Here is a 15,504-nt window from a genome sequence, read left to right as displayed (position 1 = left end):
GTACGTTCACAACACATTGAAGGTGAGTGAAAAACCCAATGCTATAAATAAATATTATATGATTACATTGTAAATTATTATATGACTACATTGTAAAATTAATAATTTTTGAACTGAAATTGACCAACTTAATACAACAAAACCTGAGACTGCCTGATAACCAAGATTCAGCCAAAGAACAGATACAGTACGTTCACAACACTTTGAAAATGAGTGAAAATCCCAATTTATACTTATTTAATAATAGCCTACATTAAATTTTTTTTAATTTTTAAATTTTTTCAACTGAAATTGACCAACTTAATAGGCTACAACAAACCCTGAGACTTCCCGAAAACCAAGACTCAGCCTAAGAAGAGAAACAGTACGTTAACAACACATTGAAAGAAGTACCAAATCAAATAAAAATATATTTTCCAATACAATCACTGTGAATTCTCAACTAACCAATCAATATCTTAATATTTTGATATCGATAAGTGGTAGAGTATACATTACTGTTCAAAATTCTCCACTTACGTCATCAAATAAAAAGTCATTTCAAGTCAAGTCATACTAACCAATCCATCTCGATATTTTTCACTTTGATAATTTGACAAGTTTTGTATACAACAATAATCAATATTGCACAAAGGTCAATCAAGTTTTGATCCTTGAATCCTCGATGAAATATAGATTAGACATGAAGCATCTGATCAATATATTTTTAAACTATCAAGTTCTTCTTCTTATTATTCTCCTGTCTCCTTCTGAGAATAATCTTTAACCTCAGTGCCCGAACATCCTTTAGACCTCATTTTATGAGAGAGAGTATTTATATTAACTTTGCCAGCCATTTAGTTTCTGGATGTCATCACGTACGTTAGAAAAAAATGGAGGGCATTCTCATACGTTGTACCTATCATTCCTACTCATCATTGTTTTATCATAATGATTTACCATCATCCGTTGTACTTGATCATTCCTACAATACGAAGAGTGGTGGCTCGATCCTCGGTTACCCGGCACATAGGCTAACACTTCTGGAGAAAGACCCACACTATTGCGCAATAAATATTATAAATAGACTCCACCATAATTTTAAAGATTTCTCCAACTTTCCAAAGAGGACCGGAAGGATAAGGGAATTTCTGTTAAAAATAGCGCCATACACGTGGATGAATGTGTGGATGTATTGAGGGAAGAAAATTGAATATCATAGAATTATTACAAAATAAAAATTTCCTTTAAATTCACTGAAATTAAACGATTTCTTCCACGGGGTGCTCCTAGCGGCAGTGTTGTTTTTGACGTCCCCTCCTTGCACTATTATATGTTCTGTGTTTTATTATTAATAAACGATGTATTATTATTATTAAGTGACGATTCAATCTTGCGAAGCTTGTCTTTTTTATGCAACTGAATAAATGAAATTTGATTTGAGTTCTTTTTCCACGTAGATCAACCCTCAGCACTGATTCTGCTGCTGTAGGTGTACATTTCTACAACTCGTAGGCTCAACTCACACTTACGCGACTCAGGTCGAGAAGAGACTCGACTCTAGCCGAGAGCATGTGTTTTCAAATGGTGACGTCGCGGAGACTAGAATCGACTGGTCTGAGACCAGACCAGTCAATTCTAGTCTCCGCGACGTCACCATTTGGACACACATGCTCTCGGCTAAATGGTGACGTCGCGGAGACTAGAATTGACTGGTCTGGTCTCAGACCAGTCGATTCTAGTCTCCGCGACGTCACCATTTGAAAACACTTGCTCTCGACTAGAGTCGAGTCTCTTCTCGACCTGAGTCGCGTAAGTGTGAGTTGAGCCTTAGTTCTGTCCCTATTCCTCCTCCTCCTCCTGTCTTCCTCATCTTCTTCCTTTTCTTCTCATTCTTCTCCTTCTCCTGTCTTCTTCCACTTAAATTTAACCTTCATCTCTGTTTTTGCGATTCGCAGAACGCCTCCTCGCCAGGCGTCACCCTGAAATCGGCCAACGCGCTGTTCGTGGCCAAAGATCTGCGTCTGGCAGACGGCTACCGGCAAACGGCCATGTCCGAGTACCAGGCGCATGCGCACTCGGTCGACTTCCGCTATCCGCAGACGGCCGTGCGCACCATCAACAACTGGGTCAACCAGACTACCAACGGCGCCATACCCGCCATCGTTAAAGCCGGTTAGTTCACACCACAATAAATCAAGAGTTCAAATCAAGATTAATAAAACAGTGATCAAAAATTAAATTAGAAGTATCATAAAGTGATCAAAAACAACACGTTTGCCTCCATGTTTTTGTTTTGCTCTTTTTGACCTCATTCCTTTTCAATTATTAAAAAATACATGCTGATTATGTACTTATAGAACATTAAATTCTCTTCAATTTGATGAATAATTCCTCTATTTTATTTATTTATTTCATTGGCAATTACAGATCATAATTATAATAAATATAATATGATTGGGAGAAGACAACAGGCATAACCCAAAACTGTCTTCTCCCAAATTTTAACAAATAAAAGTTTCAAAAAGAATAAGGTTAAGATTTCACTTTCACTTCAAAAAGTCCAATTTCCACTTCAAAACTAATGACTAAACTAAAAATTTTGATCTTTAAAAACTGATTAAAACAAAAATATTTCACTCAAAACTCTACAAATTGGAAATTTTTGAGTAATTTTGCAAAATTTTGAGCCTGAAAAGAAACACAACTTCACTATTAGCACAGCTGATTATAACTTATGCATTTCTTTCAACCAATGCAGCAGTTCAATGTTGAGTGTGAAATTTTTCACTCTTAGATCAAGTGACAAAGGGAATTCTTGGAACTCAATTTTTGACTTTGCAGCTTTGTTTGAACCAGTTGGGAGGTGAACATATCAAACGTTGCATTTTTTCATTTGTTGCTTACACGCTTCTATCTTGGGAACAATGCGGTCCATCGACATGACTAACCATTCAAAAAAGGAGCTTGAAGAATTTCCTACAATGTTTGTCAAGTTGAGTTTTGTAATACCTTCAATATTTAATTGAAAGTGTGAGTTTTTTAAGAACACAGGTTTTCATTCAACCTTGAATGAATCAAAACATGCAGTTTTAGGGCTTATAAATCTCCAAAAATTCATCGAAAAACTAATATACTAATCGTAGGATTGAAGAGCATTATATTCTATTCAATTTCATGTATTATAAAATTTTCAATTAATATTATTCAATCTTCATATTTTTGGTTGATAGGTATGCTGAAACCAGAAAGCAGCCTTGTGATAGTGAACGCCATCTACTTCAAAGCCAACTGGCTGACTCGGTTCGAGGCGAGCGAAACGAGTGTGCGCCCCTTCCACAAGACAGCCAACCAGATAATGTACACTCCCATGATGCACACCACCAACTTCCTCAAGCACAGCTATGTGCCCGCCCTTCAGGCCCAAGTGGTGCAGATTCCCTACCAGGTAACACCATACACAAAATATACCATGAGAAATTATGGTATAAAATTCTACACAGTTTTATTTGGTACAGGACCATGGTTTAGTGACCACACACGTCATATTTTCAAGCTGACTAAAGTTTCATTATGGAACGGTTCTACAACATCGACAGTGACTCAGTCGAATACCATAAGAAGATGGGTTAGTGCCCACCCTTTCAGTGAAAACGTTAACAATAGTTATTTGTGCAACTAGTGCGCAAAGTGACAGTTTGCTGCACCGAAAGAAACGTTTACGCACGAGCCGTAGGCGAGGGCGGAATGGTTTCTTGAGTGCAGCAGAGGAACTTTGCGAACGTATTTCACATTAAATTTTTCCTACAGTTACCATTGAATATGAAAAGTGGTTGATTATAGGTAAAATTATGGCTGAAATCCATCAAATGTTTGTCTGTATAATTTTGTTATTAATAACAACTTCAATTTATTTTAAACTTGATAATCCAATTGAAAATTATTAATCGATAATTTCTTCAAATTAAAAATTAAATTAAACCAATTAATTTGAATAATTTTGAGTAAATCTTAATTTCTAAATAATTTTTCAACCAATCAATTTATGATTGAAAAAAATATTATTTGAAATAATGAATAATTAGTAATATTCAAAATGTATAATTTAATGAGTTCTCATTTTTATTTATTTGGAAATCAGAAAAAATATAAATAGAACAAATTCGCATTCAAAATACATGCGAACAATGTCAACAGCTGATTGGGATGGCTGCAAGATAATACGCAAAGTATTAAGAGTACGCAAAGTAATACTTTGCGCACTAGAGCGGAAAAGTGATTCTTTGCGGCCTGCAATAAGTGCAGAAATGGTATCTGTAGGAAAAACTTATTTTGAGTTGATATATTTTGAGGATGAAATAGACTTGATACCCAATATTCAATTATAAATTAGTATATTTGACTTGTTACTGTAGAGGAAAGATAGCATAAGAGGATATCCCATGGTATAGGGCGTTTATATTCCAAATTTCTTGTTAACTCAAGCCAATAGTCCTAGTACTTGTTTACGGTTAAGCTATGTGACGCTGGTAGTCTCTCAGCGTGAGAATATCCCATGCTCTGGGTGGCTTATGTTTCAAAAACCAATTTATTACTGTCGATTATTACGTTTTTGGCAGGATGAGAGTGTGAGAACGGCTACTACCTCCGTAGTCAAAACCATAGTGCATTCTGGTGACGTCAGCACAGGTAGGGCTCCTACACCAATAAAAACATCAGCTGATATAGATCAGCTGAAATCAACGAATTTTCATTGGTAGTGCATTCTGGTTAGGTCAACACAGGTAGACCAACGTTCGGTCAAAACAATTTACAAACATTGACAATAAATAAGGCCCATTGACGGTTCAAATGATATATTCAGGCGAGGTGGAGCTTCCCTACCGACAGAAAGCCATGAGGATGCATTTTTAAGTTATTTTATGGCAAAAACTTCTACGATTCTTGTCTGTATTTATGCCAATTGTCTAACAATTATCATCGGTAATTTGATGTAGGCAACTAATTGTTTAAAATTAATCATATGTCGACAATTTGATGTGGGCAAACCATTGTTTATGACTGAGCAATTGTCCATGTCAACAATGTTATGTGGACAACCAATTGTTTACAATTAATCAATTGTTGACAATTTGATGAGTGCAACCAATTGTTTACAATTAACCGATTGTCAACAATTCATTTGCATGACAACAAGCACCACATGGTGATAGTTCTGTCTCCACATGACTATGTTTTGACTAGTAGATTTCCACCGCTATATTTGAAGGTTGATTGTTGCTCACAGGACAACAAGCACCACATGGTAATAGTTCTGCCGAAGAAGAAGGACGGCATCCACGAGGTATCTAGGGACCTGAAACACAACACCCTACTCAAGGTGCTTCCTCAACAGCAACCGTCTGAGGTCATCCTGCAACTGCCTCGGTTCACCATCGAATTCGACACTGATATTGTGCCAGCCTTGCAAGATGTAAGTATCCCTAAACTATGAAACGATATCTAATCCATCGAATTTGACACTGATATTTTACCAGCCTTGCAAGATGTATGTATCCCTAAACTATGAAACGATATCTAATCCATCGAATTTGACACTGATATTTTACCAGCCTTGCAAGATGTATGTATCCCTAAACTATGAAACGATATCTAATCCATCGAATTTGACACTGATATTTTACCAGCCTTGCAAGATGTATGTATCCCTAAACTATGAAACGATATCTAATCCATCGAATTTGACACTGATATTTTACCAGCCTTGCATGATGTGAGAGTAAACATTATTTTTATCAATTATTGCTACTTTAAATGAATTATTGCAACATACAGCATCTATATATCTATAATAATATAATAAAGGAAAGAACTGGCTTATACACGTACGGGATAGGAAATACACTCTTTGTTAATATACTATAATTATTCAATAATTCAGAACTAAGCAACTTTTGCCAAATTTCTATGGTAACCTATCCCAAAAAAATATAGAAATGTGAAAATTTGTGTTTCAGCTGAAAACAAGGGAGATATTCAGCGATAAAGCTCATCTACAGAACATCGCTGAGGGCAACAAAAAGCTGAAAGTGGACTCCATTGTGCATAAAGCCCGTATTGAGGTCAATGAGAAGGGAACCTATGCCGCGGCTGTAACCGGTAACATACTTATCTTAACTTCAAATTATTATTTGCTATTAAGTTATATATTTAATGGTAGAAACAGCATAAAGCTATAGACTACACACGTATAAATCAACAAAAAGGGTTTCCCATAAGGCCGCTACAATATTTCAAGATTTCAAGCTATTTCTTGTGACTGAACTATATATAACATTAGGAGCAGATAAGGATTGAAACTTGTCCAAATATCTATATCACATTGAAACTACTTCAGTATTTATTATTATTTATATATTATTTGAAGCGAATAAATACAATATACATGAAAGAAGAGATAGATAATAATTTCCCAAACTTCTATTTCTTAATTTTGTTTCATAAACCATTATGGTTGAAATATTTAGTTATTATCAAATTTATAAATAAATAATTCTATCAAGTCAAGTACGATGATTGATATAACCTACTCTAGAACATGGTACGCCATAGTGGAGTAGGTCAATTTCCACACAGAAAAAACTAAACAAGTAGAGGACACATTATAAGAATTTTTTGTAACTAACTATTGTATGTAATATTGTAATTTATCTAATTAATATTGTAATTGATGTTGTAGTTTTAGTTTTTTGGGAAATAAACATTTATTTATTATTATTATTATTATTATTATTATTATTTATATCAATAATTAGGATTACAAGCGTTTGACAGGAAGTTGCTGATATTATATGTAATTTTTGTGAATTATAAAAATTGGTATAATGACCTCATTTAGACTGTAGGCCTATTAACTATCTAGTTTTAATTCAGTTTTGGATTGATTCTGTTGTTATCTCCCAATCATAGTTTTGATTTTTTGCTTGTGTAAATATATCAACCACAAACGATTTCAAGTGCCTTTTGCAGAGTGCTAGTTTAAACTGAATTAAATTTCGTTTGTTATAATTTGGTACATTTTGAGGATAAACCATTAGGGCCCCTTTTGCATCAGAAAAAACAAACTAATATTTATGTCATTTCCTATTCTAATAACCAGTTGACTACTAATATTATTATTTTGTATTTTCTCATGCAATAGGCCCCTACTGATTCAATTCAGTTCAAGCTTTTACTGTGAAAGCAACCCATATATTCAGTTGCACAAAAGCCTGTTTAATTTTAATCTTGATTAAATTTCATTGGAAACAATCTGAGCAGGCTTATTTGAAAAGAAGGCTTCTCTTATTGGTTCTCGTGGCATTTAATTCAGATTAGGAGTTAAAAGTTCAACAGACTTTGGTGCAAGTAGGTGTTTCTCAATAATCTCTCCACTTTTCGCTAACCCTCGTACAATTTCTCTCCGTTCACAGAAGCCGGTCTAGTCCCACTCTCCACCCCGCAACAGGTGACCTTCACCGCCGATCACCCCTTCCTCTTCTTCATCTACAACAGTCAGACGGGCGTCTTTCTGTTCGAAGGCCGCGTGAGTCATCCCGAAGAATCCACGCAAGCGCAGTACGAGCAATCGCTCAAAAAAGCTGACAACAAGAACACAGTCATCGACCGAACTAAACCGACTCAACAGTTCGACATCAGACCACCACAGAACAACCAGTTTCCAACTAACCAAAACCAGTTTCCCACAACTAATCCTAATCCAACACAGTTCCCGCCCGCCAGGCTACCTGCAACCAATCAGAGCCCAGCCAGGCTTCCGACCAATCAGAACGTGCCAAACGTCCTCCAATCAGAACCCGGCACCCAACAGCCTTCCATAGTTGTCACGCAACGATCAACCTCCAACAACCCAACTGTCAACAGTTTCAACCACCAGCTCACGCCGCAGAAGAACGTGGTTGTAACACAGCAGTCTAGCAACGGACTGCCGCAGACCACAAACTTCCAGACCACCAAGAAAGAGGTAGTCACTGCTTGAAAACTGCGGTGATGGTAAAAACGTTTCAAGAAGCCGAATAAACATTATCTGTAAATCCTAAATTAGGCTTTGGTGAAGGTGGTTAAAACGTTTTGGTTGGGACGTGATCATATATAATCTATACTATATAAAAGAGCAAAGAATTGGCTAGGAATGGTACGGTGGTGGTTTAGAAAGGTTTTTCAAGTTACACGTAGCAATATCTTCTCAAAGTGAGAACAGAACGAGTAAACCTAACCAAGATTTTAATGGTTTTACAATCCGGCAAGACTAATTCAACCGACAGATGTTATTATTCTGAACAAATTTGAGGTTATGTTATTGAAGCGGTGACCATTCATAAGGCATGCGCCATAAGAATGCTCTGTCGCCAGTGTCAAGTGCTATCTGCAGTCACAACAGATCGAAAACTAACCTCAAAAAACAGAATCTAATATCAGCTAAATACACTTCTCTACTTTATTAACGGATGAAATTCATTCATAATTTAGCTCATACTTTGAATTTTGTAGTTTTTTTACCAAAAACTAATTGGAAGACAGCTATCAGTAGGTACTTAACCGGCGTTAGTTGGATTTAATTCCCCGTGAATGGCCTGTTGAAAATATTTTACGTGGATTAGTTTAACCGACGTTATTTTTCGATTTTTACTTTTGGGCAACCAAATTTTCTTCTTTTCAGCTAATCGCCGTTAAAATGGTACCAACTAATCAGAATTAAAAAATTTTTTACGCCGGTTAGTTTAATCGGCGTTATAGCTTGAAATTTCTGTTTTGTGCAATCAAAATGCATCGGTTAGCGCTAATCTCGATTAAAGTATAGCATTTTATCATGATTAAACGTTAACCGATGTACGTGCAACTGGGGGTGAGAAAGTAGCGACTGTTCGACACCTTGGTGGTGGTTCAAAGGTATACCTACAAGTAGCAGTGTATATTATATTGTAATTCCTGAATTATCATGAAGGTAGTTTTAAATGTTTCGGTTCAGACGTGACAATTATTAAATAGTAACATTAATGATGGTCTAATATTGAAGCATAACTATTAATATAATAGATTAGAACTAGATCACTAGATCAATTTCAATCGGAGCTTAATATGAACACTTGGAAAAACTTATAAAACAGCTCTATCATGCTCTTTTTGCGCTGAGAACTGTGAGGACTGCATCCACTATAAAGACAGCTCAGAAGGTGAATCATGGATATTTTTTAGCACTAATACGCTACAGCATCTTCTTTTGGGGGAGTAGTAAAAATAACTTATATACAATATTTAAGATGCAAAAGAAAGCACTAAATATTTTTAGCACTGATTCGCTACAGCATCTTCTTTTGGGGGAATAGTAAAAATAACTTATATACAATATTTAAGATGCAAAAGAAAGCTGTTCGTGTTTTGGAGGGCTAGCGGCCATCCAATTCATGTAGGCCCATTTTTAGAAAATACAGGTTTCTCACGGTCCCAGCATTGCACTTCCTTGAGACTGTAAAAAGAGACTATAGCACAAGAGCAAAGAGTTCAGCTGTATATCAGTACCCCGCTCACAGACTGACACTTTTGGAAAAAGGACCATATTATTCGGGACTCAAGCTCTTCAATTGTCTACCCGAAAGAATACGGTTATGTGGTAGTCATAGGCTTTTCTGGTCTTCAATTACTAATGTACTTGTGCAAGCGTGTCCCTATACAATGGAGGAATGTTGTGGTGCCTTCACACTTTGAGTTGATACAGATGCATATACTTTGCATAGAAAAATGTTCATGACATGTTACATGCCACTTGAGCTCTGCTCAGATTTGTGGCTTCACGTAACAAATGACAATAATAATGAATAAATAACATGAAATGCAATGAAAATATAATCCTTTCTAGACGGAATTTAAGATTTTGGTGAGGGTTAGACGTTTATTTTTCAAATTTTAAGTACCAATATACTGTCATCACCGAAAAGGAAAATCTAAGTCACGGTAGTAGAGCACTATGTGGAGGAATTTGGAGGCCAAATTTTCAAAATTTGGTGGAGGTTAAAAGTTTTCATTTCAATTTCAAGTAGCAATACTGTCATCATTAGAATAAATAATCTAAATTTTGGTGGAAGGGAAAAGTAGAGGCCAACTATTATTACCTCAAGTATTGATTTCGGTGGAAGGGAAAAGTAGAGGCCAACTATTATTACCTCAAGTATTGATTTCGGTGGAAGGGAAAAGTAGAGGCCAACTATCATTACCTCAACTATTGTTAAGAATTATTATTATCAACATCTCGGTAAACAGTAATATCTTATTGATGCCTCGGTGGTGGGGATATGAAGAGGCTAACTACTATAACCTCTACTATCACCAATCTATCAACATTAACATTACGATAAACATCTCATTAAAGTCTCGGTGGTGGGAAAATGTAGATGCCAACTACTGGACTAATTTTGTAAAAATTTCCCTCCTCAGTCCCACGTCTACACTCAACCAGGCCACATTCCGGGCACTTCACAGCAGATATTCTACTCCTCCTCCTCCTCCTCAGCGAGCAGCAGTCACGTGAGCACCTCGTCCGAGTCGAAAAACACGCACACGTCTTCGTTCAGCTTCACCCGCTTCCCTAACGGCGTCAACGGCCCCTATCAGACAACTGACGGCTCCGATATGCACGCGATACGCTTTCAGCTTTAGAATAGAGTCGCTCAAAATTTAGATTTAGGATTGAGTTTCAGATTTAGAATAGAGGAGCTCCAAATTTAGACTCAGAATTGAGTTTAAGATTTAGAATAGAGTAGCTCAAAATTCAGGGAAGAGTGTATTTTCCTACATAACTCGATTGAGGGAGATTCAGATTTTCAGAATTGAGTTCCAGATTTAGAATAGATTACTTGATAATTCAGGAGTATGAGTGGAAAAATGATTTCAGATTTAGAATAGAGACCTCGAATGAAACCGTGGGTTAGCGATACAATTTTATATTTATTAGAATAGATTTGTTCAAAATTGAGGGTTATGAGTGGAAAAATGTATTAATCAGAATCAGATAAATCAGATTTTCAGAATTGAGTTTCAGATTTGGAATAGAGAACTCAAATGGAAACGTGTATTAGCGATACAATTTTATATTTAGAATACATTTGTTCAAAATTTGAGTGGAAAATGTATTAATCATTTTTAATTATCATTACAACCTACATTCAGCTTTAATATTTGCTCAGAATCAATGATTCATTTGTGGAAATGTAAGAGAGATTATGTAAGGCAATAGCTGTCTAAAATATCAGCCTACAATAAAGAGATATTGGACAAAAGTGGATTCAATAAAATCTTTTCATAGAAATACTTGCTTCAATGTTGTCGATAACCTTGCCTACATCCTGAACAATCAAGAACTGAATGTCAACGTCACTCTAGCCTATCTAGGAGTAACTGTCTAAAATATCAGCCTACAATAAAGAGATATTAGACAAAAGTGGATTTAATAAAATATTTTGACGTGACAACGTCTTATAAATTGGTTTGCCGGGTGACACTTCAAGAAACTGCGTTACGTTCCCACGTTATGCGCTCACAATGAGAGCGAGTGAGAGCGTTCGTTTCGGTTCACGGTCGTCTGGAAAGAGCACGAATAGGAGCAGTGGCGAACAACGCAGCAGCAACAGCAACAGCAACCGGAAGGCATTCACCTGGAGAGAGAGTGAAACGGAGCAATCTCCTGCGACTGCGCCACTACTTAGTGAATAGGTTATGTGAATAAGTATAAGTGAATAGGTAGGTATAAGTGTAAGTATAATAGGTATAAGTGAATAGGTTATGTTGTAGTAATCACAATGTTGTGGTAGTTTTCAATCACAAAAGTAGTATAAATCGTTTCTCAGCCAATAATAATTTGTTTAACTTGAAAAAATGAGCGCGACTTGCTATGTAAAAATTGAATCGAGCACAGTTAGCCCGCCTAAGAGCGAGAGAGACAGAGTGATTTTGTTGAAGATGTGTGAAGGTAAAAATAAAATGTTGTTAATATGAAATTCAGTGCGAGATTCTTTGTATAAATTAATGTTTTAAATATAATTCTTTGTATAAATAAATGTTTTAAATTGATACTATTATTTCATCATTCTTCCTACTATAGGAATGAATATTCACATTCAAATTATTTTACCACTCAAAGTCGTTGTCACGTAAAAACTTTCGCCCGTATACCAACTTTACAGGCAACCATGCAATTTTTCATAGAAATACTTGCTTCAATATTGCCGATAATCTTTCCTACATCAATAACAATCAAAAACTGAATGTCAACGTCACTCTAGCCTATGCATCAGGAATATATGCAAAAGAAGAATACTCTGATCACAAGAGGTATTATCTAAAACTTCAGAGCTGAAGTGCGAACGCCATAACTATCAATAGAGAACTAACCACAATCAACCAATCGACAACCAAATTTCACGACATTATACTACCCAAGTTTTAGGATTTCAAATAAACAATAGGCGTTCTAATTATTTAGGCATGGTTGCACAAAAGCCGGTTAAATTTTAACCGTGATTAATTTCCAGAGAAGGCCTTTTAGAAAAGACGGTATCTTTGATTGGTTCTCGTGAAATTAATCACGGTTAAAAATTAACCAGCTTTTGTGCAACGGGGCCTAAATAGAAGGCCTTCTATGATTGGTTCTCGTGGAATTAATCACGGTTAAAATTTAACCGTCTTTTGTGCAACCGGGACTAAATGCTTCTGAAGTGTGGTGTTGGAGGCAAATGCTCGAAATAAGATTGGACTAACAGAGTCACGAATGAGGAGGTATTCCAAAGGGCGGTGGCAAAGAGATCTCTTCTGAATTTTCTCAGGGACAGACGACATTCTTGGGTTGGACACATAAAGGTGCGTACAGATTTACGCGCCGCGAACAAGAGCAATTCACTTTTAATCAGCTGATGCCAAGCTTTTTATATCTGTATCTTACCGTTTCTGTAAAAATACAGATACAATCAGCTGATTAAGAGTGAATTGCTCATGTTCGCGGCGCGTAAATCTGTACGCACCTTAATAGGACACAACGCATTCACGTCAAGTATTCTGGAAGGCACAGTCCGGGTCCTGTAGCTTTGCCTATCAGCGGAAAGCCACTAGACTACAATACTACCCGTTCAAAAATATCGAACATCTGTAGGAAGCTTCCTCCATCTAAGGATCTAGGTGCTATGGAGCGTATGTTTTTTTAAAAGTAGGAATATCACCCCGCGAACCATACCTTGCCAATATGCCGTTTCAAAGTCACGGAGGCAAAGCTACAGGGCGCGTAGTATACAAAGGGGTCGTGGAAGACCCCTGAAGCAAATGACGAAGTTTCTGGGTGCTATGAGCTATGTACAATGGAAGAGAGTAGTAGCAATGGACAGATTTGGGGTAACCGTCCACTGGAACCGTATTCAACCGATCCGTTCGGCCGTTGGATCAGACGAATCTGCCGGCCGTTAATTCGGCCGAATATGGTCATCCATTGGAACCGTTTACGTCAGTCTAGGTCAGTAGTTGGCAGAACGATTGAATATTGAATTAACTAATATCATAGCCACCAAAATTTTTCATAAACAATGATTATATCGAGGTTTTGAAGATTGAATAAACAAATATCCACTATAGTTGACCAAGCGAAACTGGGTCTCTCAAGGCCACTGCAATGTTGCCACTGGTTGCTGGTTGCCACCCCTAACTCGACCAGTCTATATACATTGACAATATTTCTACACCCTGAACATCGCTTTTCCTTCTCATACCTTCCCTCTTCCTGTTTTCCGTCACTACCTGTCACAAATTCTTTTGAGCACGTCAGGTTCAAAAGTTCTATTGTGTCATTCTTTGAAGTTAGAACAATAACATCCCCCGTTACCTCCTCCCATCATCCGCTATATTCTTCAACATCATGAAATGAAGGAAAGAATATTGTTATGTATAATGTATAACTCTTTCTTGAGTCATGACATCAAGAAATCCAATTTTATAATGATGGTTAGATTTTTCTTTATAAATGCAACTATTTATAAACTGAGCTATTACTTCATAAAGGTTACTTGAAGACTTTTATAATAATTAATTGGAAGTGGAGTGATGTAATTTTATTTTATTTTAGTCAATATTCTTGTAGTGCCCACTTCACTCTGCATTTTTCAATTTGCATGAATTCTCATTTGATTCCCATCACACTTCATCCAGGCTTTGGACAGATAAGACAAACAATACTCCTCACAATAGCAATACGTCACTATCACACCCTCTCTCACACACACATTCACTTTCTCTCTTACTAGCCACCCTTAGTACAAAGTGGCAACAGTGTTGGTAGAGACGGGTGGTGGTGTCAAGAGAAAGCTTTGACCTTGAGGGACCCATTTTCGTTTTTGGCCAACTATAGATTAGTTATTCATTACAATAATCTTTCCTTCAGATCCTATTTGTTCAGTATTCTTGTCCACCCACAGATTATTTTGAACATCATGAAGATGATATCTTTTGTCTCGCATATCCCACAATGGAACATGCTCTTGAACCAAACTTATCAACTTTTCAATAGCAAAAACAAACAAGACTGTGAAACAATTTTAGGTTAGGAACACTTTGTTGTCTCAGCTCGACTAGTTAGTTCGGCCGGATAGAACCGGAAAATTCCCGGATCGAAAAATTGATCGGCTGTGTGAACCTGTTGCAATGGACGAGCATCTATAGCTTTCTTTGTTGGGGGATCGTTCGGTCGCGTTCAGTAGTTCTCGGCCGATGCTAGTGCGGACGAAAACGGTTCTAGTGGACGGCCCACCTAAGATGGCGGGCTGCCAACCAATCAAACGATTGAGCTGGACGAAGAAGAAATGGATAGTGAGGCTTACCTTTGGGCATCCACGCTTCGAGGTGCTTTGGCTGAGGATTGTTGCGGAAAGCGCGGTCCACACACCACTCGAGCACCTTGTGGCAAGTCTCACCGGCAGGCAGTGGCTTCTCCATCAGCAGAATGCCGTAGATACGTCTGCGCAGGTTCATCGTCAACTGCAAACCGACATTTCAAGTTCTATCATTCTATCGACAAGCTCTGTAGTTGAATATTGTTGGCAACCGTACAAATCCCAAAGATATTATGTCACATAAATTGATTTTGAACAAATATAGTGGTATTCACAACATCTTATTCTTTCAATTGCGGAGAAATACCCCAACATCGCCCATACAATTAAATTATATAGATATGTTATTTAGGGCCGGTTTCCGAGCTCGGGATTTTGCTAAGTCCTAGACTTTAAACAGCTGGAGACAGAAAATTGGCTTTCCAAAACGGGGCATAGTCGCAGTATTTATAACAGTAGTCGCAGTTTTTAATTTCTCATTTCTATAATTGGAAAAATTTTTCCTTGACGGAATTAAACATTCCTAAATAATTCAAAATAGTTGAAACTTTACACTATTTTCTCTTCATTTTATTTTGTGTTCAATTTTCTAGTTTTTCGAAAT

At 36.9% G+C, this 15,504-nt stretch overlaps 2 protein-coding genes and 1 long non-coding RNA gene across 4 annotated transcripts in view; 1 reads left to right on the top strand and 2 right to left on the bottom strand.

The window, feature by feature from the left end:
• Positions 1–11,343, top strand: part of LOC111058203 — a 42,854-nt gene extending 31,511 nt beyond the window's left edge. Inside the window, exons 11-16 of the mRNA XM_039433364.1 lie at positions 1,938–2,154; positions 3,213–3,427; positions 5,267–5,452; positions 5,997–6,138; positions 7,452–8,002; positions 10,471–11,343. Of these exons, the coding sequence (XP_039289298.1) occupies positions 1,938–2,154; positions 3,213–3,427; positions 5,267–5,452; positions 5,997–6,138; positions 7,452–8,002; positions 10,471–10,692 (1,533 nt within the window). The 3' untranslated portion in view covers positions 10,693–11,343. The remainder of the gene's footprint in view (positions 1–1,937; positions 2,155–3,212; positions 3,428–5,266; positions 5,453–5,996; positions 6,139–7,451; positions 8,003–10,470) is intronic.
• LOC111058202 (constitutive coactivator of peroxisome proliferator-activated receptor gamma) overlaps positions 1–15,504 on the bottom strand; it is an 80,470-nt gene that overhangs the window by 43,050 nt on the left and 21,916 nt on the right. For both annotated transcript variants that reach the window (XM_039433366.1, XM_039433365.1), the window contains exon 7: positions 14,889–15,045. In XM_039433366.1, coding sequence (XP_039289300.1) covers positions 14,889–15,045 — 157 coding nt within the window. The remainder of the gene's footprint in view (positions 1–14,888; positions 15,046–15,504) is intronic.
• LOC120352503 lies at positions 9,950–10,472 on the bottom strand. Its single transcript, XR_005571887.1, has 2 exons — positions 10,251–10,472; positions 9,950–10,148 (listed from the first exon to the last, which is right to left on the bottom strand). It is a non-coding gene; the product is annotated as an uncharacterized LOC120352503 (long non-coding RNA).

Source organism: Nilaparvata lugens, chromosome 7 (genome assembly GCF_014356525.2).
Source record: "Nilaparvata lugens isolate BPH chromosome 7, ASM1435652v1, whole genome shotgun sequence".
NCBI classification, from domain to species: Eukaryota; Metazoa; Arthropoda; class Insecta; order Hemiptera; family Delphacidae; genus Nilaparvata; species Nilaparvata lugens.
Note: the sequence above shows the minus strand (reverse complement) of the source record. Positions and strands in the feature narration are given on the sequence as shown.